Genomic DNA, 27,010 nt, shown 5'->3' with positions numbered 1-27,010 from the left:
CAAAAAAAATCTGGAAGAATACTGTGCTTAGGTAACTACGGTTGAACACACTCAGGTCTACAGATGCTTGGTACTTGTTTACTTATTTCATTTTAAGTTCAAGTATGTAGAATGCATCCTTTTTTCTTTTTAGTCTGTTTTTATTCCAGTCAGTTGAAACAACATATAATAAGACAAGATAACATCAAACAATACAGTATATTCCATTGCATGATTTAGAGTTGAATTGTTTGGTTATAGATCTGAATAACAAACAGTATCTGGGAAGGTTAAAGTTGAAAAGTATGCTTAAAAGCTGAGAGCTCATCTACACTAGAACTAACACATTTGTGTATGAAGCCATTCACAGACTACAGTTTAGCAAAACTAAAAGTATCTAAACTTTATGGTTTGAAAGAAAATTCTTTCCAGAAAAAACTGCTGTAGTCTGAGCCGATATCCTAAAACAATAACGTAGCAGATGTGAGCCAGTTTCATTTAGTGGAATGCTAGTTCTGAAGTCTGTTGACAGCACAGTTCACATTAGTAACAATATCAAGATGACAGTTTTAGCAAATATATGCCTTACAGCAGCGTATCTTGTACTTGTAGATTACCATACTTTTTTAAGACTCCCGTCATATGTAGCTAGCTTACTGTAGTGAGCTGCAATAATCTTGCAGTGTGCATTAAAACTGGAGGCGAATACACACGATGGCTTTATGGAAATAGGGCCAGAACATTCCAGAGTCTGGTAGGAAATGAAAAAAAAAAACCATACAGTGTGAGATTAAATAGGACAGCCTGGAGTCTAGTCTCTCAGGCATCAGTGAATGCAGCTCATTGGAGTTAGTGGTTCTGTGAAAGAAAAAAAAATAGTTAGGCAAAAATGTCCAGTAAAATGTTTAAGTTTTAGGAGTTGAAACAGTGTGAGAAGACAGAGATTGGAGATACAATATTCAAACAGAAGTGATAGATCTAGCCTTCACTTAAGTTACTGAAAGTCCTTCAATCACTGCAATGACTTTGCATCAAATCTATTTCAAGACTATTTAATAGTAGTATTAAGCTAATGTTTAATATTAATGCCTTTTTTTTCCCCAGAAAGTCATAAAGAGCACAGCCTTAGAATAGTCTTCCAATGGGCTTGGTTTTCCCTATTAAAAATTTCATGGTATTCAACTTTCTCTTTTTTCTTTTCTTTAACAGGAAGGCCAGATCCAGCAGATAGCTGATATGAGAACTTTGCTGACTTCAGAAAGCTGAGTGTAACACCAACAGACTTCAGTCAAAGGAAATATTATCCTTCCAAGCAACTCATACACAGACAACTTCTGGTAGCTTTAAATTAACTGGTTGCTCACCTGGAAAGATACTGCTATTTTTTCTTTCAGCACACATGGAGGAAGTCAACAAACTTGGTAACCCTGGCTAATAAGACTGTGGCTTTCTTATTAAAAGTAGGAGGTAGGCCAACTGTAAAAGGATTATTTTATACTTAGCCTGCAGGACTTTATCTCTGCCTGAACACTGGACATAAACCGGAGCCAATTGTAATGACCTGAGATTTTGCTACCTGTGCTTTGTTATTGTTATCAGTTCTTTAACGCTTTGGTACTTTATTTCTTTAAATTAGAAATGGGTTTCTGGACTAGAATGTGGCCCACAGACTGGGCTGTTCTCATAAAATCATGGTTTATCTTTTCCCTGGGGCTCTACATGCAGGTCTCTAAAACTGTGGCTTGTCCAAAAGTGTGCCGCTGTGACCGAAACTTTGTCTACTGTAATGAGCGAAGCTTGACCTCAGTGCCTCTTGGGATACCAGAGGGTGTAACCGTCCTCTACCTCCACAATAACCAAATTAATAATGCTGGATTTCCTGCAGAGTTGCACAATGTTCAGTCTGTGCACACGGTCTACCTGTATGGCAACCAGTTGGATGAATTCCCCATGAACCTGCCCAAGAATGTCAGGGTTCTCCACCTGCAGGAAAACAACATTCAGACCATTTCTCGGGCTGCCCTTGCTCAGCTATTGAAGCTGGAAGAACTGCACCTGGATGACAACTCCATCTCCACTGTTGGGGTTGAGGATGGGGCATTCCGAGAAGCCATTAGCCTCAAGCTTCTGTTCTTGTCCAAGAATCACTTAAGCAGTGTACCAGTAGGCCTTCCAGTGGACTTACAAGAACTTCGAGTAGATGAAAACCGCATTGCTGTCATTTCAGACCTGGCCTTCCAGAATCTTACAAGTTTGGAGCGTCTGATTGTGGATGGCAATCTCCTTACTAATAAAGGCATAGCTGAAGGCACCTTCAGCCACCTCTCCAAGCTCAAGGAATTCTCAATAGTGCGGAATTCACTGACCTACCCTCCTCCTGATCTTCCAGGTACACATCTGCTAAGGCTCTACTTGCAGGACAACCAGATAACCCATATACCACTTACAGCCTTTTCAAAACTCCATAAACTGGAACGTCTTGATATTTCCAACAATCAGCTTCGGATGTTGGTAAAGGGGGTATTTGATAATCTCCACAACCTGAGACAACTCACTGTAAGGAATAATCCCTGGCTGTGTGACTGCAGTATAAAGTGGGTCACTGAATGGCTCAAATTTATTCCTTCTTCCGTCAATGTACGGGGTTTTATGTGCCAGCGACCAGAACAGGTCCGAGGTATGGCAGTCAGGGAACTCAATATGAATATGTTGTCATGCCCCACCACCACTCCTGGTCTGCCACTTATCATCACCCCAGTCCCAGCTACAGCCAAGCCAACTACATTAGTTTCCCCCTCATCCGTTCCTCCCCCAAGTAGCAGGTATAATCCCCTGACTCCCACCATAGTCACACTCCCCACTGTGCCTGACAGGGAGGACAGAGAAAGGGTGACACCTCCTATATCTGAACGGATTCAACTCTCTATCCATTTTGTGAATGACACTTGCATCCAGGTTAACTGGATATCTCTTTTTACCGTGATGGCATATAAACTCACATGGGTTAAAATGGGCCATAGTCTGGTAGGAGGAATTGTTCAGGAGCGTATAGTTAGTGGTGAGAAGCAACACTTGAGCTTGGTAAATCTGGAGCCCAAATCCACCTATCGGATTTGCTTGGTTCCACTGGATGCTTATAATAATTACCGAACAGGAGAAGACACTGTCTGTTCAGAAGCCACAACCAAGGCTTCCTTTTTGAACAATGGCAGCAACATCCCCTCCAGCCATGAGCAGACAACTTCTCAGAACCTGAGCTCCCCATTTCTGCTGGCAGGGTTGATTGGGGGTGCAGTGATACTTGTCCTCGTGGTCCTGCTCAGCATTTTTTGCTGGCACATGCACAAAAAGGGGCGTTACACCTCCCAGAAGTGGAAATATAACCGGGGCCGTCGGAAAGATGACTACTGTGAGGCAGGGACCAAGAAGGACAACTCCATCCTGGAGATGACAGAAACCAGCTTCCAGATCGTCTCCTTAAATAACGATCAGCTCCTTAAAGGAGATTTCAGACTGCAGCCCATATATACCCCAAATGGGGGCATTAACTACACAGACTGCCACATCCCCAACAACATGCGATACTGCAACAGCAATGTCTCAGACCTGGAGCACTGTCATACGTGATAGTGTGGGGAGATGGGGGTGTCTAGGACAAAGAGAAAAAACTCTGGAAGAAGTAATGCCCCCCCAACAACAATGAAAAAATTACATTTGATAAATGTTACGCAGATGCATTTATGCATTTGAATACTCTGTAATTTATACGGTGTACTATATAATGGGATTTAAAAAAGTGCTATCTTTTCTATTTCAAGTTAATTGCAAATGGTTTTGTAACTCTTTGCTTTTTAAATCTTTAAAAAATATTGCTAAGTACTGTACAGGGTTGTACAATAAGAACCCAATGTCATGGCAAAGGAAAGATTGACTCATTCTTCAACCATTAACCACTTTGCTGTCGAAGCTGTCTGAAGGATAAGTTCCTAGGTGTCCTGTAGTACAGGAAAATAAGTGCATATTAAAACAGGGTCACTAGGAACGGCCAAAAGCAATTCAGATAAAATGGGTACAACCCTTTTGACTCAAATCCAGCAGTTGCTGTTCAACTTTAAACAATTTAAAGTACTTCTGTTCCCTTTTGTCAATTCTGTATTTCCTACCTCCAACTCAAAGCTGGAGTTCTGACTGCTACCAAAACAGGCTACTTTTTGTATGATTGTTTTTCCCCAATATGCTTGGAATAGGACAGGTAGACAGAACTCAGTGTCAAATTCAAAGTGACCTTGAATCCTATTTGCAAAAGCTATTCTGAAAATGTCCCCCAGTATCATATACGTTTATGTTAGAAACTGTTCTTGCTTTTCATTATGATTAAGAGGCTTTAGGCATTCTTTGACCCGTCTCAGTGGGAGATGAAGGTTATCAGTACGTAACAGATAGTTGTCATTAGGTTGCACCTCTCTTTAATAGAGCAGCATTTGTTGACACAGCATGTTCAGGTGAAACCTGAAAGAGAGAAATTCTAAGCACTCCCAACTCTGCAGTATTCATGTAGAATTTGCAGTCTAGAAGTGTAAATTTTGAAAATACGTTGCAAAATATAATGCCAATGGAAAGGTTGCCATTGACTTTTATGGTTCAAGCTCTGTTTGATTCAGAGGTCTGAGTTATGTTCGTTATGAAGTAAGAAACAAACAAACAAACAAATGCACATACAAAAACAAAACAAAAAAAATAAATGAGAAATATATATATTTTTAATTTTTATCTTTATTTATTACTGGAAAGGCCATCAGGCCTATTGTGAACTGAACTACATTCAGCAGGGAAAATCATGTATAAATTAGTTTTTTTTGTTTGTTTGTTTGTTTTCTGTTCAAGTGAACAGAGATGGACACTAACTAAGAAATTTTTAGAACATAAGTATACTCTGTCGTGCCAAATTACCCTTCTTTTATGTTAAGCTTTTTGGAAGTTTTCCACAATGATATGTGCTTTAAAATCAGTAGGTGGGCTTAGATTTTTATTCCCTCAAATTCTTTAGCTGGAATCACTTCTAAGTGATGCACTATGTGAAACTCCATGGTTATATTAAAACCATGATGCTGATCTCAAAATTGTACAATCTTCCAGCAACTTCACTAAATCTGTGACTGCCAAGAACTCTGAATTTCTTGCCAGCTCAGTGGTGGAATTAAAATCTTTTTTCTCTTTTCCCCCACCATTTTTTTTTTTAGCTTACTTTCTCCTGAACTTGGGGGCAGGGAAAAGTTCACAAAGAAAAAGGAAAAAAGAAAGTTTTTTTTTTTTTTTTTTTTTTTTTTTTTTTTTGAGGGAGTAGGGAACCAAAGAGAAAACTTTATACAGTGACCAACTAGGGACGAGAAGTTGTTAGAAGTGGATTGACAGTAAAAGCTGGAGCACTTTCACTGTGCAATGCTTAGACTTTTTACTTTATAAGGCTGCTTATGTTGGGAGAGAGGGTTTTAATCCTTTCCTTTGCTCATTTCCTCAACTCATTCTTGAAATCCAGCAGTCTGTGAGTGTGCACTTTCTCAAATTCAAATTGTATGATAACACTCATTTTCTGCAAAAACAGAATGAATCTAGTTATGGTCGATGGCAAAGTACAATCACGATATAAAGAACTGCATCCTCCCCCCAGCACCTTTTAGAATCACAATTTGAAATTCCAGTCTATATTCTGTATATTTGTTATTTTCTCCAGCTATAACAGGTATTGTAGGCAACCTGTGCGGCTACTGTAATAGTAAACTCACTGAAATTTTGCTGAATAAAAGGCTGCCATGATTTCTAATGGTGTATTTCTAGGTAGAGATGTCTATGCAAAGTCTTTTATCTGTGACCTATCTGATCTAGATTATGATGGGGAGGTTGATACTTTGTTTTGTTCATTTAATGTGTTTTAGCTGCCAAAGCCCACAAGACAAGCAGCAGATAGTTGTGCTTCTGCACACTTCCATTGCACGCTGGATACATAAAAGTTTTTTTGAGATTAAGTAGAGGCAGAGAGTCCCATTGGGTGTGGATGTAGCATTTAATTTCACTGAAATAACTAGCTATATATTTGATTTCAAAGGCATCCTTTGAATGTGTGCACATACTAGCATTTCATATTTCAATGACTGATGCTGGAGGAATCTTAATACTCCTTTGAACATCTTCTGTTCTAGGCCTCAGGATACCATGGTTTTAAGATGAGTTAGGCGCCTTATTTGTAGCAAATCTCTTATTCAGGGAGTTCAGCTGTACTCTAAGTGAAAGATCCACAAGCCCAAACTGAAGACAACAAATGTGGTTATTATTCTAATAGGGTAAAAACAGAAGGCATTCACAAACTGTTTGGGTTAATCTCAGATGACAAAATGTATATATATATATATATGTGTGTTTGGAGTATTACTGACTTACCTAGATAAAAAAATCAAAATGATATTAAAGACAGCATAGTTTATGCTTCTTTTTGGTATGAAGAAAAAGATATATTTTTATGTGATATTGACAAAGTTTCTTTTCAATAAGTACACTTCTGAAAAAAAAAAAAAAAGAAAAAAAAAGAAAGAAAAAAGTAAAAAGCCACTTATACCAAAATTCCTGGATAGAGCTGGGAGTATTATTTAAACAAATTCACAGCTGTAGTCAACCAAAAGGTCATATGTTGCATTTGAAGAATGTTTCTTCCAATTCTAATTGCTACCCAGCTGCAGAAGATTTCATATATTTCAACCTACAGCAGAGTTTGGGATGTTTCGAAGTGTCAGTCACACAGACAACTGAAGCTTGATTTCAAAACGCATCTAGACAAATACATAATGAGCAGTTTTCACCAGATAAATTTTTTTTTTTTGAATAAAAAGAAAAGGTTAAAAATGGACAGTGATCTTTTGGTGATATAAATTTTAATAATCGGTAGCTTTTTCCTTGTGCTTATGAACATGGGGTCATCTTCACTTAGTACAAATATCTGACCACAAATAACTGAAGAGAACTATAGAGCAGTAGTCCTCAATGAATGCATATACAACTCATTAGAAACCCCTAAACTCTAGGTCCTGGTTAGCAAGGGTTCATTGAACCTGGGGACAAATGAATGGTTTACATACAACATCTCATCTATCATCCATTGTACGCTGCTAACAGCTGACATAAATGTTAATAGCTGATAAGATTGCTGAGTGGAATACAATAAGAATCTAAGTGAAATTATGTTAAACTGGTATCACAACACTGCTTTGTCCAGTGCTGTGGTTCCTTCTGAAGACTTACTTATTTACAACCTGGTCCTTGTTTTCACAGATTCTGTCACTTCCTTGCATGTAGCTTGTTAGCAGAAACAAACACCTAATGGATGCATGGACTTTTGGATTTTACTGGAGACACTGTTATTGAATTTATTCATAAGAATATTTAGGCATAGAGTTACTTTTGAATGAAAATATATCAGCAATTTTTTTCTGTAAGCCAATAAAGAAATACAATGGATGTGATGATAAAAGAAAAATGCAATAGCTTATGCTATTTGCTACTAGAGTAGATCAACTATATTTTTCTCTCAATCATTTTCTCTTTTCATGAGAGAAAATTTCTCCCTCTAAGAAAAGTATTGATTTAATTTTGCAAGCAAAAGTACTTGTGCATATTGTATCGTTGTTATGATTTTAAGGGTCTACATAAGGCACTTTATTGATGACATTGAAATGAAAGTTCAGGCTCAGCTTTTGACAGTGAAGTGGTTAACGCCCATTAAATTCTCCATTTATAGTACTTTTTCAATTTAAATTATAACATGGAAATATTAAAGCTTTTTTTTTCTTTCTTTCTTTTTCCTTTAAAGCATGAGAATAATGGTTTTAGTCATAATTTATCTTTCTAGCTCAGTGGAAAAACAAACAAAAACAACAACAACAAAAAAAGAATGTGCCAAAACCAAATGTTACTGGCTCTAAGCCTCATCAAATACTGCCTGATGATCTCTTCTAAACACAAAGATAATCCTATGAAGCTGATGAACACTCCTTCCCTGAACTCTGCTGAACAGGGCACTTTGTATCCCATATGATACTACAGGCAATATTGAAGCATTTGGCATTAAACTTTTGTACAGCATAGAATGTGTTGATATTTAAAAGGACACTGGCTAGTGGTCCATCTGGAAAACTAGTCCAAAAAGGATCTGGCTGGGGCTCTGTGGAAGTGTGCCTCATGAGAGCTGAGTTCTGATCCTCTCAGAAACACAAGCTACTAAATAATTTGTCATGTCACTTGGTCCCAAATATCTGAAGATCTTTCATAAAATTGATTTTAACTGAGACATGCACACTTGATTCTGTTCTGTGTTTGGTATATTTTCTATCTTTAACATGGAAAAATAGATTATTTGAAGTTTGCATTATCTGTTTTCTGCAATCTGCCATGTTGCACGCATTGTTAACTTCGAAATCTCACTATACACTATATATTATCTTGTTGACATATTCAGTAAAGAGTTATTTAAAAAAATACAACAATCCTACTGTATTTATATGAACAAGTTAATTAAAACAAGGATGTGAACATCTGAGAAGGAAAACAGAAAAAGGAAAATATCAACTTCTGTACTTTCAGTCCTGGAAATATTTTCAAATATTTTACTGTATGTCCACCTTCTCTTCAGATTCTAAAGGACAAATATTTTCATCTTCTATCTGTCAAAGAGTTAAACCATTTGTTAATTTAATTGCTCAGATTTAATCTTATGTTTATAAGATATTTATTTTGATACGCATATAGGAAAGCACTGTAAAACAAGAACAGATTGTAATCCAGTGTTTGAAGATAGTAGATACACTTAAGCAACTACACACATCTATAACAAATATATATGTGGAAGCTGTGACCCATTATATGCATAGTCATTCGAAAAATGCATTTGACGTTCATCCTTGACAATCTTAAACCCGCATTTTGTCTATTTAAACTTTCCTTGAAATGAAATGTGATTTTTTTTTCCCAATTCTCCCTTCAAAATTGCTCTTGACTTTTCAGAATGCACAACATTAAGACATAAGCCTTAATAAATTTTTGTATATCTTATACCTAACATGTATGGTAATATATACAGTATGTATGAAAAGATGCTATAGGTACTTGGGAATGAAAATTCTCCTTAATCTAGTTACATATACAGGAACTATTTTTTGGCATTGACAGAACCTGAAATATTGAATGTTACAAGCTGTGTCATTTCAAAGTTTAGAACTGTAATACTGCTGAGTGTCAAAATTCCTCTGTAAATTGTCCCATTCTCTGTCTTAACCCTGAATGCCATTGAAAACTACAATAGCTGCTGTGCAATACATCCACATCTACACCACTCTCTCCTCCCCTTACTATGCTTCCCTGAACTTGATGTTCCCTTGGAGACAGATTAAACCCTGGTACCTAAGTTAACTTCTTGTTTTACCATGGGAAGGTGGAGAATAGATGTAATAGAAATATAAACACTGTTGACTATTTTGGTATTCTGTCAAAAAATAATTGCATCATCATTTTCAAGCAATGGTTTTGTTTTGTTTGTCTCAAAAAAAAAACCTGACAAATAGCCCTCAGTGATTTATCCTAGTAGAGACCAATATTTACATTTATTTAGTTGTAACCTTAGTTTTCTGTAGCTGTACACATACATGTGTTTGTATTTAAGTTCCTGGGGCTTTCTACAGAGGGTTTAGCTACGAGGAACTCTCAAATCAAGCATGTGGAAGAGTATTTTTCAACAGTTTTCAGTCAACGTTTTTCACTATCTCATTTTAAATAGGATGCTTCTATATAAGAAAAGTTATGGCGCCATAAGGAGAGACTATGTTCAGTCATTAAAGTATGAAACAAATATTTTAATTCTGTTTGAAGTACCAATGTCAAAAAAGGCTCAAGTTAAGAACCACTAAAAATTCTATTACACAGGTAGATGATATTTTAAAAATAATTTACATTCTTAAAACAAATTAGTACAGTGTTATGGTGAGCTCCTTGCCCCACTAATTTCAACTATAAATCAGAATATTTATAGGAATATGTCAGAAGGATTATTGAAAAAATCCAGTATGCTATATTGTATAATGTCACACTGTACCCTCATGTGAAATACATTTACCAAGCAAGACAGAAGGCCTATGCATCACATTATAAGCTTGCTATCTCTTTTGAAAAGGTAGGGGTGGAATGAAATACAAATACTTCATAGAAAATGAGACAGGAGAGAAATAAGTACAGGACAACATTGCCCAGTCCACAGCCACACAAAATATAGACTTCAAAATCCCCAAATAGGCCACTGAGCATAGCAAGAATGTTCTTTTACATATAGACATATTTTCTGTTTAAAACTCCATGTGCTAGCTAACATGCGTGACTACAAAAATGCATGTGTGAGTTTGTATTATAGTTACACTTTTGTGGGGGCATCTCATATAGAATAAGTACAATCTTGTCTCTCTGAAATTGGTCCATTACTTACCTTATTCATACATAGAAGTGACGAAGTCAAAAGTCATGCTCATTACACTATTCTGTTTTTCTAAGCGTAGAATGCCTTGAAGAATGAAGACATATAAACTATTATGGAAAATCCAACTCATATGAACTGTTGTGTTTACAACTTGAATATGCTCTGTGCAAAAGCAAGACATCTCTGAATAATCATCAAAGTGTTAAGGTGAACATGACTATTCTTGAAAAGCACAATTGCCAGAAAGATTTCATTAAAATGCTGTATTTCTCAAGTGAAATCAATATTTCAACTTCTAGAAACTTTGAACACGTGATCTCACAGATAAATAAAATTCTTTGTGATGAGGACTGGAAAAATGTACCTAAAGAATGGAATAACCTAATTTTTATACTTTGAAACAGACTATTGATGAAGGAAAAAGAAATTTCGTCCAGTGAAGATGAAATATAGTAGTAATTATGGACAGAATACAGAGATACTCCTCTTTATTTTTATAGCTATATGTTTGTAACATAACTATATTTTTCCTTTTTTTTTTTAATTTCCTTCGTAATTTTCAGATCATTTAAGCCCACTTCTAAAACATATACAATATTCCAAAACAATGAAATTCCCAGAAATACCTGTGATACCTTTCAATGAATAGAATTAAGAAAATGCAATAAATTTATTATTTACAGGAAATGCACAATACTTTCTCAAAGCTTTAGAAGTGGTTACAAAAAAAAAAAAAAAAAAGAGAGGAGAAAAGGATGACTGGCAAACTAGAATAGCTTTCTGTTTCTAGTTATTATAAGTCTTTCCAAATTTCTAACCCACTCACTTGAATTTCAAACTTTGACTTGACCTGAAAGTCAAATGATTTAAATGAGTCTTACAAGCCTGACCTCATATATCTTCACAAACTGGTTTGTGTATTCACTGTTCAGGAACCAGTATGTAATTCATTGCTCTCTGACTTCCAATGCAAATGTTAGGAATTTTTCCCCATTAAAGAAACATGTTAAGAAAATTTGAGAGCTGTTGTTAAATAAAGTACTGCAGTATATGTTAATGTGAACATAATTTATTCAAGCAGAGCATTAGTATGTCTTTGTAAGTAAGGACTGCAGAAGCAATGCATAAACATTAACTCAGTGTTCTGTTTTGTTTTTTTTTTCAAAAAATCCTTCCTCACCAGTACTAGATACTACTACTAGCTGCTGAAAAGCATGTATGACTTTCCACACATATATGACTTGAAATAAATGGAAATCTGAGAAGGGGGAGATATTCCAAATTATTGTAGTTATTCTAATGTGCAGCTGAATACTTCAAAACAAGAAACAAAAAATGTATTGAAGCTCTACTTATTAAAGGTCTTACTAAGTATTCATTCTGCTTGTAATGAGTCTAGGCAGATTTTCACTTATGCCTGCGTTGTAGGTCTTGAAGTCATTCATTTATTTTTGCCTGATTACAGGGAGTAGCATCAGGTTGATGGTGTTCTCAGATCTAATTGGCCATGTTCATGCATGAGGTCTCTCATGCACTGATATAATTTGTCATATGTGAAAAGTTTGGGAGGTAGTCTACTTTCTCTGTGTGATACCTACTCTCAAAACAAATTTATAGTTAACTATATTTCTATACCTTTCTGTATTGGTTTTGGGTTTCCTCCTTATAATTTAACATTAAGAACAAACGGAAAATGGAATTGAGTTATTAGAGCAAATTTAAAATTGTTTCTATTAATGTTATAATGGCCAGACTGTCCTTCTTTTTCACAGAAGACTTAAAATGTAAGAAGACTGAATTAAGAAAAAAAAAATCTTCAAGGATTTCATTATTTATTTTAGGTTAAATTCATTATTTTTCAACATTTAATTGCAGCAGTCACGTTCGAAAGTTTTGCTGGAAAGACTGGATAATCTTAGATCTGTGGTTATAAGAACTTCATGTTTATAGTTTAAGTTATTACAGATTATTACCAGTAGCTGTACAAAGAGAAGGGGACAAATATTTGTTCTTCTTCACTCAGATGCAACAGACTGACTTCTGTAGTGATCAAGGAGGAGGTCAGCTACTTCACAGAGATGTCTCAGAAAACTGTGTCCAGAACAGAAGAGAAATAACTGGAGTCACGGCATTTCTATTTGATGACTTAGGGAAGCTGGCAGAATTAGAGTTGGAGCTTTTCAGGAGGGAATAGAGGAAAGTGCAGGTCCTCTGCAGCACTGTGCAGGACTTCTGGTTTGTACAGGACCCCATGAAGGTACGTACCTTCATTACATCTTCTTGGAGGTCTGCAACAAAATGCCTATCAAATCAGGGAAGGATCTGAGTTTTATTTTATTTTGTGGGCTCTTAATTACCATTTCCTGTAAGTTCTGGAGTTTCAGGTACAACACGACGTTCAAAGAAGATATGTAACAAGGCAAGCTTAAAAGGTCACATCTGTGATGACTATCCTTTTATCAGTGCAAATATTAGTAACTGCTTGACAAATGAAATTACAAGCCACAGCAGATGTGCTCGGCAGGTTAGAAGTCAGACTGGACACTCCTGCTTTCAGTTTAGATGTCTATTACTACTCTCTACCATTCCTTGTCCAATCGTTTTTTTCTTAATGTTTGAAACTAAGCAGTTAGTACTATTGTTTAGTTGTCACAATATAAGGAAAAAAAATTGAGCTATATTAGAGTTGCAAACACTAGTGAAAATTAACCAGCAAAGCTAAGCTGCAGAAATTCTGGAAGTACAGTGAACCATTTGTCATGAGGTAATGATCTTCTGCTGTGATTTCAACTCTCTTCATACCCAGACAAAAATCCAGAGGTACCAATCCTACATTTCCCCTTGCATTTACATCATTTCTACTATGCCATGTCAACATTTTTCTAACATGATTGGCTTAGAGAACAGATTTTTGCATGTTGCCTCACAAGGTACTGTCTTTAAAAGTGTTTTTATTTAAGATTAAGACAAGACAAGAAATGCTGTTTTCTTAACTGCCTGCAATTTTGGGCTGCTGCAGAAGCAATTTGCTCTGTATCTTTCTACTGCACCATTTGTCTCTCACCATTTTTGCACATATGTTAAGGCATGCACACACACACACACACACAAGAACATTGTATTTATGACTATTATATATATATTTAGATACTCAGACATACACATAATATGTACAGACATATGCTATGCCTGGGTGTATAAATATGGATTTGTTCAGCCCTATACCGATCTTTTGCTCTAGATTTATGCATCATTTCTGTTCCACTTACACTCCACAGAGAGAGAAAAGATATAGAATATTTTTTTATTTTTATTTTTTAAGAACTGTGTTGTCAGTATTGGTGAGAGCATCTTTTCAATAATGTATGTTCTTTGACAGCCTCTGTGCTAGAATACAAAGATTAACATAACTCCTGGAAGTGGACACAATGCAGTGAAATATAATTCCAAGTGCACAAAGCACAACTGAGGAGTCATTTTATAGCAGGACTGAGTGGTTGCTGAACTACAGACAGAGGAGAATGTGGGAAAAGTCAGTATATAACAAAAACTCAGTATGAATAAGCAGGGAAAAATCAGGTGTTTCGATATCCTTTGATATCCTATCTTCACCTTATGCTTCATGAAGAACTTTTTTATATATCAGATTGTTGTGGGATGTCCAAAATGAGGGCCTCCCTCATACCTGAGGGTATACATTTGCATCTAACAACACAGATGATCAGTGTTCTCCATCGCCCACCTTTTATTGTCATTTGTCCTCCTCAATTCCTTACTCTAACTGTTCAAAAAGATCTTGCTGAAATGAGCCACATTGCAAGTGTGCCATTACAAGAAGACTTAGAAATTTGCAAGTGTTTGCAATTTTGGATGTTCTCTATTTTCAGCAAATATGCAAGGAATGTCACACGTGGCAACAGCCTTGACACCCTTTGCTTTGCTCCATGATATTCCCCTTGCATATGGCTGCTGAAATGAATTATGGAAACCCCACACTTTACTTCTGTTGTTCATATGCAGCTTAGGTATCCTGACCCCATAATTAAAACAAACAATAATGTTAAATTCAAGGACTGGGAGCAGGAGCTACTGGCCTAGGGTCAATTACTGTATGCCTAGCCATGTGGTAGCTAGCCTACAAGCCAAACTCTGTATGCTCCGTAACTAGCTCCAATTACCTATACTACTGCTTTCTGAGCCAACCCTGATGGAAAAACAAGATCACTCCTCTTGTACCTACAAGCATATCTACCCTTTCTTTCCTGAGGTCATAAATTGGAATAAAGATATTATCTCTCCCAAGGTGAGGAGGAAAGGATGGGGGACAGAGGTTCTACTTTTTTCTACCCTCCCCCTCACCCCCCCAAAAAAAAAAAAAAAAAAAAAGGCAAGTCATCCACGGAATACCTTAAGAACAGACTCCTTCACTGACTTTCTTTGTGCTAAACAGGCTCTTGTAGTTGTGACGCTTCCCTACCCCCCCAAGCTACCCTCCTTCTGCCAAATATGTTAACTTTGCAGTTAAAATGACTCTTGTTCATGCTTATATTGCAGTTCTGAAGGTTCAGAGATTCTGCTCTGTACCATGCATGAAGAAATGTTACAAAACAAAGTAGCTGCTTTTCCTGTAAAAGATTTGTGAAATAGTAACTTGCTTCTCCCCAAAAGTCCCTATGCATTCTTACAAGCAACAACAAATATGGTACAAATTAAACTTTTGTAGAAGTGGTTGAAATCAGATACTTAAAGCAAACAATTCCAGGCTATGGGATAGCCTCCCTGTACAGGTACGTGTTACTTTAATTCTTAGTTGTTTATTTGCGTACTGTGTTTTTTGCAGGACTCCTGCCTTATTCGTTGCTCGAGATTTCATGCAAATCTGCAAACCTGATATACCCCTCCTTTAAATACCTGCCAGTGCAATTTAAAATATTTTTTATTATGGGTTTTCAGGGTTTGTTTTAACCCATAATATTGCATGCATATTACTAAATCTTTCTCTTATATTCAGAAATAGAAATGTATATATAAATTGCACATTATCTTAGAATTTGCTGGTAAATGTCATTGTTTTTCAGCTAGAGTTCATCCCTGCTAGTAAATGAAATTATATGAGTAACAAATTTCCACCTAGTTTCTAAAGTTTCTGTAATAGGCTACTCCAAACTTCAGAGCTAAAGCAATATTTGTGGAAAAAAAAAAAAAAAAAAAAAAAAAAAAGGATTTGGAAGACAGAAACTGTTTGTTCAAAACGCATTTAAAATAAGTATGGGTCCAAACATAAAAAATCTGTTCAAATATGGGATATTTAGATGTAATTGTAGTAAATATGCAAAAGATCTGTATCTGAGCAACATTTTCTATCTGTGGGATTTAATTAGAGTAGCTGATTATTTTAAAGGCCTGTATTAATAGACCACTGGTAATTTTCTGTCTGGATTGAGAAGAATGAATATTTGATAGGTACATTTTTTTCCAGCTATATATCTATATATTTTCTAAATTAGAATTACTCTTTTTTTTTTTTTTCCTCCCAGTGATACCAATGTCTGCTAAGTCGCAGCAAATTATATTCATTATTCAGAGATAAAGTTCTGCAAGCCTCAATAGTTTAGCAAACAGAGTTTGATCAGGAGACAATATTTATCAGTGTTTTAAAGGCTGATCTTAATTTAAAATTGTAAAGTTATTGTTGAATTGTTACATTGATTGTAAAAGGTGATAGGTACTCATGTGGATGTAGCTTTTGACGGCTGTTGAAGAATGCGATTGAAATAACCATAAAAAATAGAAAAGTTATGAGTAAAGCACAAACATCATTATTACCCTGTTGGGTACAGAGTATTATATGCCTGAAATAACAAGAACTTCCTTATGTTAGAATTTACTGCTTGCTCTAAAATGCAGCTGTATTTTCTAATGAACATTATGATCTTCACAATTTTCTTCGGAGAATATTTCCCATAATTGTTTAAAACTTGTGTTTCAGAAACCATCCACTTTAGAAAGGTTTATTAGTCATGTTAAATTCCAGTCCTTTAGTTTATTAGCTGCTCCCAGACCTGACAGTTCTTTGGTTATTCTCTCTTGGATTTGCTCACGTTTTTTCCTTTTGTTTTTCCTGCTTGATTGGAGCAGATCGTGGGGAGTATATGTTGTATTTTTCCATTTTCAGGTTCTTCTCAGGGCAAGAGGGAGAGAGAAAAAATATGACAGGTCCTTTCATTTCTCTGCTGATGACTCCAGAGCAGTTTGCAGGCAGCCCCATGTGCACACCTGAGCAGTAAAGCAGGTGCCGTGAAAGGGGGGGATTACAACAGCATAATGGACCATCACCATGCCTTTCAGTGTCACACTACTTTCCACGTCTCCAACTTCCAATCTGACATGTATCAGCAAAAGGATCAGTGTTGATAAACACAACTCTAGAGTGTTTATGAGCCCTTTGGGCAACATGAACAACACAGAGGAGTTTTAAACCTGGTTTATGAATTTAGCTCCATATTCTTTGGTTCCTGTTCACTACCTACATGCACTCTATATTTCAAAACATTCTAGGACTATAAATTAAACTGACAAAAGTCAAAGCTTTTGGAACTTACAAAGGAATCAGAGTTAAAGTCTTCAGCTTTTACATATTATATAATAGTTTATATTTATATTTTAATAGGAAATCCATATCCATTAAGAGTACTTGAGTTTAATAAAGATATTAGCAAAACGTGGATTGCACAGGAGTTTAAAAGGGCTGGAATGATCTGTGGATCACATTACTGACTTCTTGAGAGAGAATTATTCTAGCAGAGTCAACAAGCTCTGGACTGAATCCTGAATGCAGAAACATATCTTTAGCCAACAACATATTAACTCCACTGTCAAATTAGAATAATTTATGTGCAAAGTCATCGAGGTCAGTTACGTTTTTTTTTTTTTTTTTTTTTTTTCCTGTAAATTCATCTATAAAATTCTAACCTTCAGTGTCATCTAGTGCAAAGAAAATAGAAAGTTGGACATGAAAATGCTAGTGGTCCTAAGTCTTCATGTAGACTGATTGTGCTTATAAGGGACTAAGGTCCTTTACTGGCCTACTTGGGATAACCAATATGTAAAAGCTGGGCATTTATATTATTTTACCTTATACAGCTGTATGACCTCTACTGAAAAGCAGTAGCTTCACCTATCTCAGCAGGAGATAACAGCCTGGCTCACCATTTTAGCAAAATATTTCTTTAACCTTAATGTATCTACTCCACAGGATCTTAGTAAAGATATACAAACTACAGTGGAAATATATCATCACAGTCTTTTCTTAAAATCATTGTGCATAGAAAGGAAACAACAGTTATATGTAAAGCCAAGAGGTCATTATTAGTACAATTAAAACATTAACAGTCTAACTAAAGAGTTAGTTGGCATCTAACTAAAACAGAAAAAAAGAAAATAAGGAACATAAAGAAAAGGATACCAATATACAAACCAAAACAACAACATCAAATCAATAACAATACAGCTAGAACACACTTACCAGCAGCTACTTTTCTTATTTTATTTATTTTATTTTTTTTCCTGGTGCTATGCTCACCCTTCCACCACCCCTCAGGATCTTTCTGTCTGGTGGGATATTATATGGAAAATCACCACCATCCCAAATCTGTCATTGGAAAGTCTACAGTATTGACATTGCTTGGTTCTTCTCCTTCACTTTAGGATCTGCTGGGGTCATTTTAATGTTTCCTTATGCTCTTTTGAACCATGTTTCTTCTTCAAGGGTCTGCAAGTTGACATCACATCCAAATTTACTACCTATTTTATAGGTCACTTTTGGTATCCCTGAAAACATTTTTGTCCATGTTTGCATTTCTTTAGCTGACCATTGATGAATTATTTTTTGACACAGTTTCTCTAGTGCCAGCCTGTGACACATCTTTTACCATCCCATGCCTTCATTCCCCTATACTGTATCCTGTGCCTGCTCTTTATTATTTGCCACTTTTAGCTGGGCTGTGTATGGGCTGGAAGTCACGTCCTATGAAAAGAAGCTGAGGACACTGGGGTTGTCTGGCCTGGAGAAAAGATAGATAAGAAGAGACCTCACTGCTCTCTATAGCTTTCTGAGGAGGGGAGACGGAGAGGGAGGTGCTGGTCTTTTCTCCCTGGTTACCTATGACAGGATGCATGGGAATGGCAAAAAGCTGCACCAACGGAGCAAAATTCTTTACTGTGAGGGTAGTCAAACACTGGAACAGGCTTCCTAGTGAGGTGGCCGATGCTCCATGATTGTCAGTGTTCAAGAGACATTTGGAGAATGCCCTCAGTAATATTCTTTAACTTTTTGTTGGGCAGAAGAAGTCAGTCAGTTGGACTAGATAATCTGTGAAGGTCCCTTAGAACTGAACTATTCTCTTCTCAAGCCCTCTGTTATCATACAAGGGATGTATTTCTCTGCATTTCTCCATTACATTAGAGTCACGAGTATCTCATTCCATACAGAATAACTATTTATTATAATTATATATATAAAGCTACGGTTATAACATAAGAAGATAAAGGGTATTAAACCTAACCAGGCATTGTCACCTGATCATGAGAGAAATATATTGTTACAGCTAAACCAAGTCAAAGAAAAGCTCCAGGAAGACTGAGGCAAGATCAGACAAAATAAGCCTGACAAGCTGCAGTACTGAGGTCTTATAAACTCAGTACACATCCTGTCATCAATTACTAGCAATGGAAATACTGTATTACTGAGCTATGGGATAAAACAGATAGCATGTGTATTAAAAATGCTGCAATACAGTCCCTGTATATCCTAGTTTAGAGTATCTTGAATATTATCAAAAAGAATCTATTTAAGAATCAAAAGTGTTATCTTAGTTGTTGATATACTTATAAAATGGCCTAAAGTGTTTAAAGACAATTAAATCTATGTTTTGTTGTTATAGTTGTTTTGGTTTTCAGTTAGTTTTCAACTACCACTTCTCTACAATTAAAGGTTTATGATTTAGTCTAAATAAAGCGTCCTGAAAGAAAAAGTACTGCGGAAATCCATGCCAAAGTAGGTAATAGAGCTTGCAGTGATTCAGCAGTCTTAGATAGGGAAAATCTATTTCTGAGAAATCTTTACAACCTGCCAATTCCACTTTAGAAGACACTATCCTTCTCAGTGTGATGGTTGGCTTCCCTAATGGGATTACGTTTCTCATAGGACTTTCCTAAAGTCTTATTCTTATGTTCTGTTTATTTTTTCTTTATTTTTTCTTTTTTTTTTTTTCTGAACAGATTCCGAAAGTATAACTATACTGACATTTGAAGTAAACAATTAAGTCTTGTATTGAGAAATTGTTCTCTAAGTGAAAAACTTGGTGAACCATTGCTTACTCTTGAGAAGGTAGATATTTCAGATCACTCGATTTTTCTCTAAGAGGCATATGGTTTATGTAATTTATGTCAGTTCTTCACTCACGTAAAGACACGAGGATCCTAAATCCAGCTGAAGATCAAGTGCAATAGTAAACAAATATTGCAAATGTTATATAATCTTTAAATGGGATGCTTTAGTACACCTCTGCACCTCTGTTGTATAGGGCATGTTCCATGTTCCCATTACTTAAACATGTTTTCTTAGTAGGTTTCCTAAAATCATGAAGCCTGGATCCAATTATTTAAATCTAGAACATCCTCAATGACAAGATTTCTTCTTTCCTTCTTTTTAAAAGGTAAACTTTTACATTTTTTTTTTTTTTTTTTTTTTTTTTTTTCCATCTAATTGTATGTTGTGTCACTTACATTATCAAGTGTGTCTACTTGGTGTATTTGTAAATTTGCAGTAGATTAATGGGCTTTATTTTCTTCTAATTAAGGGTTGTCAGGTCATTAGAAGCATCTAGCCTTCACAATATTGCAAAAGATTTCTCTCTTAAAGGAGGGAAACCTATAAACGCAAAAGAAAGCATTTTCTGTTTTTACTCAATGTACTGTTGTATATTGTGCCAATATACTGTTGTATATTGTTCAGAGTTTCTGCTGTTAAAGTTTTTGCTGAATAGATAGAAATGAGTAGACCTTCAAAATAGCTATTTTATCTTGAATTTTCAAATAGCTAACATAATTGAAGGCATATTTGTATGGCAGCTCTAAAATTCTTTATATTGAAGATTTAAAAAAAAAAGCTAAATAAAAAAAATGTCAATAGAATTTGACAGAAAAGCCTACTAGCACTGCTTTCATTCCTCCAAAGATCAAATGAAACAATTTGAAGTTGTTTGCAAAACAGTCTTTTAATATAGTAAAAACAAATTCCAGAACATGCTGCTTTGCTTCTGATCATTGCTCAGCTGTTTGTCTTCCATATGCCTTTTCTACTTTATTCTTGAATGTGACTTGTGTTTCCAGCTCATATATGATACAAAAATGTATTTTTTTAAAGCTTGGGGAATTATGTTTTAACTAGGGGAAGGATGCATTCTAGTCACACATCTGTGACCTTCCAATGCCTATACATATGCCTATAAACCACATTAAATCATTTGTCAGTTTATTTATAGTTTATTTTCCAAAGCTTTGCTCAGTTTTGATTTAAATATTTCTCAGCCATGCTACTGCATCTAAATGTTATCTATTTTAACTGCTTTGTTTTCCTTAAAGAAAAAAAAAATATATATATATTAGCAGCTTCTCCTTTTAATACTTCAATAATTTCCCTTCTGCTTAGTTTATATGTGGAATTCTGCACAGTTTATATGTGGAAGATGTGGTATTCCAGGTATAAAGAAATACTATAACCCTGCATCCACTTCTCTTCATACTTTATTTATTTTTTTTTTTACTCTTCTTCCTTATTCCTTGTTGTTTCCTTTTATTAACTTTAGTTCTGTAGAATATTTAAATGGCCATATCACAGAATTCATCCCCAAAATGTACTGCAAGCTGCTGAAATGTATGAGATCCCAGCCAGGGTTCTCCCTCCACAATAAAACAGTTTCATAAGCAAGCACTGAAGCTGAACTGCTATGAATTTTTTCTCATATGTGCCATATTCTTCTCCCTTCTTCTCTCCCCTCTTTTTTTCCCTCCCATTTCCACTGTGTCCCTTCTTTTGGCTTACTGCCCACCTCTACTACAATATTTCTGTTTTGCCTTTCAGTACCTTCCACATTACCTGCCCTCTGTTAAATATGGAGGTAGCTGGAGAACAGGCAAAAGATGCTGTAGGTGACTGAGAGATAGCAGTGATGTAGTGACAAGCCAGTGCAGGGCTGTGCATTACCCAGTAGGCTCTAGCTTTCTCTGAGAAGGGGAATTTACAGAGTCTTTGCAACCTATCCAGTCATCAATTTTCACACATTTTGACTGTCTCTTTGAGACCTTTTATTCTCCCACTTGTTTAAAAACAACGAACAAATACATTAAAAATAAAAATAAAATTGCAGGTACCACTGACAATCTGATGGGCAGATGCAAGACACTGTTTTATAAAGAAAGCAATCCAAAAATGATGAAGTGGTGCTGCAATAAAATCATCTAAGGAATTATACTAGATGAAGCTGAATACCGAAAAAACAGGGTAAGCAGAGACAAAAGAAAAAGAATATCAAAAAGGTTGTGTTTTGAGTTGTATTAACAGCAGTGCCACATATATGAAAGAGAGAAAGAGAGAAAGAGAGGAGGAGAGAAAGAGAGAAAGAGAGATTAAAAGTATATAAATTTTATATATTATTATTTTATTTATAAATTATATAAAATTAAACTTACATAAGGCTTGTTGAGGAATGAAATCTGACAATTTAAAACCAGAAGGAATAAGAGTAAAAGGAGGAAATAATACTGGAGAATGTAATTCACCCAAAACATCACTTTTTGTCTTGTTCGAACATTAAGAGACGGATAACATAGCATTTATGAAAAACTCTCTGCATTTAGAAAGATGTCTTTGTGAAGAAACTTTATAGCCTGTAGTTTGGTGTAAGCTAAGCAAAATAGATGTGCCTAAGATAGTAAGATTTAAATGTAGCTTTTAATTAACTCATACTTTGAGGGACCTCTCAGAAGAAGGTTTGATCTGAGCCTTTGTTTGAAAGCTATGCAGTAACCCTATGTTGTGTTATACAGCCTTGAATTCAAGGCCATTTTCAGCACTTCAGAATGTTTACATTTTTATCTTTTAATTTACTTACACTTAACACTGATAACAGCACTTCTAGAGAAATGCTTTCAGCCTTTGTATGTATATTTAAATGATTTTTAAAATTTCAGTTATTTCTTAAGGAACAAAATGCAGTTTATATCTGCCCTATTTCACCAGGAGGTTGGGAACATCTTGATCTCAGATGGAATGAGCTGATTCAATGAAATGTTACAAAGTCCATGCATTGCAAAAGCCATGAATCAATCTATCCAATATACAAATTAAGTATAAAAATAATTAAAAGTTTAAAAAACATTTTGCCAGGTTTTTGTTTTATTTTTGCTACTGAATATTTGGCAATCACACAATATCAAGCTTATTTGCACAAATAATTTTAAATTTAGGGAGGAAATAGAGTTGATTTTATTTTTTACTTGATTCTAATTTTTAAAAGATGACAAAATACCATAACTATCAGTTTTGCCACTAGTGATAAAATCAAATAATTTCTAAAAGAAGATACCACGCTGTCTTTTGTATATTTGTTAATCAGAAATCATTCTAATTTATGAAGGCCTAGAAATGTGGAGAAAAATAAATTCTGTTCTCCAGGGATATAGCTGAATTTCAATATTTTGCTGCAACTGAAATGAAGATAAGGTACTGAAACTTTCATTTTCTTTTCCAGCAATTCACACAATAACTAAAATTGGGGAAAAAAAAAAAAGTAAAAATAATGTTGCCTTTACTTCAGTGGCCTACTTTCACAGCTTCATTCACTACAATTAAGTAAGGTGAATTCCACATTTATTTTTTGCCAAAAATACTATTGAAAATAATTTTCCATGAAAATTGGATAACAAGAATAGTTTCCTATTTCATGCCTCCATGATTCATGCTCTTCACCATGGTTCCACAATTAAAAGAATTTTCTTAATTACTGAGTTTTGGTTTTTAGTAATCTAATCGACTGTGGCTTTCACCAATTCCCTCCTCAAGCTACTCAAGCCACGTATTAACTGTGAATAATTTGGCTGTTCTTCTAATAACCAGGATACAGTTTTTCAAAGACAACTCCAACCTGATGTGAGTATTCTTTGCAGCTACTTCTGTTAATGATTCCACCAAAATAATCATCAGCAAAGTAATGCAGTCCTGGTAACTCTTGTTTGATTATTTTCTGGAGTTTAAATTCTGCACTGTTCAGTCCCGGAGGTACTATCTTGATCTCCAATTTATGAATGCAGATTTGAACAGTTTGAGCAGAATCTGATAATATAAATGGATCAAACCCAATAGAAATTTGGTTGAGATGGCTGAATGTTTGAGATTCTGCTAAAGTATTTACCTTGAAAAAATGAAATAAATCAAATATTGTCGTAGGGCTGAGCCTATGTAAACTCATATGGAAACTACTTTTTCAAAATCTTATTGTATCACAAGGGCTACTTAATTTTCCCTCAAGCCTTAGTTAGTGTTCAAACCTTCCAGACCTCATCTTCCTGACATTGCCTGACATTTCCTGACCTGCTCATTTACTTAAAGGCTTTCCTCCCAATAATTTTGCATCTTAAAGTAGTTTCCAAGGATTAGGGCTAACATTAAGTCCTCCACTTCAAAAGACTTCTTGCAACAATTCCAGTTGTACCACTTTGTCCAAGTCCTTTGGCCTTTGATCACAATTAATTGCAACAAATGCAGTGTGGAATTTAAATAACCACACAATGCTCTGAATATATGAAGTTCCTCCTTCAACCTAATGCTGCTTCACAGAATATCTCCATGGAGATCTGAAGACGTCTGTTTTATTTCTCTCTATATACATGTCTAAACTTATGAACCACACATATTCATTGTGATAGCCAGAGATTAATTGGCTAATACTATGCTGCCATTGTAATCTTTTGGGTTACACATATTTTCAATTTAATTTTAAGTATTGTATTGAAAATAGCTATTTAACTTTTTTTTTTTCTTTTTTTTTTCTTTTTTCTTTTTTTTTTTTTTTTTCTGGATAATGGGAGGCAAATTTCATGTTTTTATGTCTTTAAATATTAGGATCATAAAAGCTGTCCCTGCATCTGAAAAGATAAAACATTTACTTTAAGATATTAGTGCCAGGCTTAGAGGTAAGGTATTCTTTTTCCATCTAGCTGGAACCATAAGTGCATATGTAATGACTGTGAAAGCCATTCAGAATGGCTACTCGACCATTCAAGAGAGGAAGTGAATGGGTCTTTCCTGGAAGCAGTTTGTGTTTAGTTTTTGAGGTCTAGAAACTGGCAGCAGACCCTACTTCATCCTGCCTGCTAGTACCTGAGTACCTCAGAAATACAAGTCTTTCTAGTAATCCCCCTCATCGTTGAGGTAATTCTCTGCATAAACATAATTTTACATGAGGATTTTTTTTTTTATACCTGCAATGGCACATTAGGATAAGGTCTTTCACATTAAAAAAAAAAAAAAAAAAAAAAAAGTTATTTTTATGGCATATAAAATTGTCTTGTGATGAGGATGGTGTTATTCAGCAGGGCTGATCCTCACCCCATGTCTCCCCTGAATTCCCAGTATTTGTGCCAGTGATTGGATCCTAAATCCTTAGCTACCACTGGCTTGCTGAGGATGGCAGCTCTATCTGTGCTGTCATCCACTTCTACATTTATCATGGCAGAAGAGTCACTATTTCAGGAAGTGTGCCTGCAAGTAGTACAGAACTTCCACTAGAGATAGGTCCCTACACCTTCCCTCTCACGGATTAATTCCTGCTCTTCCCAGCAGATTCCTCCAAACTTATTGTATTAACACTTCATTTTTTATGATGGTTTTCCAAGTCTGGCTGAATCTCTTTCTCTTGGGTTAAGCAGTCCTTAGTCAGGCAAAGAATTTTTTTATTCTGAAAATTCTCTGTGCTATTTTTTAGTTTTCAGCAGAAACCTACTCCTTGAACCTTGCTCTTTTTCTCTTATCTATTCAGTAAAGCAAACCCCTCTCTTTGATGGTACTTTCAAAACACTTATTCTTGCATGTTTTTAGACCATGATTCATGTGGCTTGTCAGTTGGAACACAAACTACCTTGGCTACAGCACTTGAACAATCCCTTCAGGATCTTCAAGTTTCAGTTGTCCTGCCCACTATAGTGACAGTTATTATTGCAAAACCTTTATTTCTGTCTTATTCTCATGATATAGTTTCCTAACCAGGCAGTTTACATGGAAGAATAGATATGCATATTTGTGTATATATACACATATATATTTACCTTATGAATTTTGTGCATCAATATTTATGGAAGCTGAGAACTTGACAGAAACACAGCTCTAAGGCTTACGACATCTGCTGATGTAGAATGACTTGACTATGTGCATTTTAATGGCCATATCAGGTTATGGTAAAATGTAAATATAATGTATTTAAACCTCTAAAATATAGAACAATGTTATAGATGCTTATAAAGGACAGGTTACAAAAGGACATTGCACTGGACTGAATTATACTAACCGTCAGATTTGATGTTTATTGCCTGTATTTAGCTGGAGACTTGTTCACATCAAAATGGATCTCTGTCTTACTGCATAACTACTTTCTAAGGGCCTCCTACCGGACAATAAAATATGCTCTCTAAGCCACTGTTGTAGAATTAGATTTACACAACTCACGTAGCAGCAATTAAGGATTTATTATATACCTTTATAGCAGATAACAAAGTTAGATTGCATGATTTTAACAACACTTAATCAGTATCTAAGCATTAGTCATTTAACACAGTGGTCTAAAGGAATTTCCTACGATAGAAACAGTGACTTAGTTAAAGATTTGTGAATGGTAAGGTTCACTCAAGAATTACTGCAGGGTCCTTGGGGGAAGGGGCGAGGGGGAATGTAGAGGGGTGTTTCCAAATCCAGTTGCATGCTTGTAAAATGCACACTAGTGAATTACCCACCCTACTTCCTCATCAGTGCTTGTGGACGAGCTTGTTCCTCAAGGATTCAGCCATGCGATGCACTTCCCTGCAGGGGTATCCTGAGAGGCGTCTCAGTTCAGGGGGAGATTGAGAATGCAGCCTGATGCAGTCCTTGGAGAGCTCAAAGAGTTCTTGCTTGGGATAGCTATTTATAGGATTGTGAGACCATTGTCTTTTGGTCGGTAATTTTCCATAATTCAGGTGTTTGCCAATTTGTTTAGGAATCAGGCTGTGCAGTCCCCCTCCCCTCAGCACTTAGTTGTATTCTTGTCAATTAGTACCACTTACAGGGAGAATGGGATCCAAGGCCTGTATCATATAAACAGGTGTTAAAGGGAGCAAGGCAAGAAGTCAGGCTCCACTGCACTCCGTAGATAACAGAGGAATGGTGTCAAGATGACTTTTCCTTTGATTATGGAGAGGAAAGAGGTGTAGTGC

The 27,010-nt window shown here is 35.6% G+C and overlaps 1 protein-coding gene across 11 annotated transcripts in view; it reads left to right on the top strand.

Annotated features, from left to right (window-relative positions):
* Positions 1-17,914, top strand: part of FLRT2 (fibronectin leucine rich transmembrane protein 2) — a 75,817-nt gene extending 57,903 nt beyond the window's left edge. For all 11 annotated transcript variants that reach the window (XM_040558114.1, XM_040558115.1, XM_040558117.1 and 8 more), the window contains one exon: positions 1,189-17,914. In XM_040558114.1, the coding sequence (XP_040414048.1) occupies positions 1,618-3,606 (1,989 nt within the window). In that variant the 5' untranslated portion in view covers positions 1,189-1,617 and the 3' untranslated portion in view covers positions 3,607-17,914. The remainder of the gene's footprint in view (positions 1-1,188) is intronic.
* Positions 17,915-27,010: the final 9,096 nt, after the last annotated feature.

The sequence above is a fragment of the Cygnus olor genome, chromosome 5 (genome assembly GCF_009769625.2).
Source record: "Cygnus olor isolate bCygOlo1 chromosome 5, bCygOlo1.pri.v2, whole genome shotgun sequence".
Taxonomy (NCBI): Eukaryota; Metazoa; Chordata; class Aves; order Anseriformes; family Anatidae; genus Cygnus; species Cygnus olor.
This window is presented reverse-complemented; position numbering and strand designations above follow the sequence as displayed.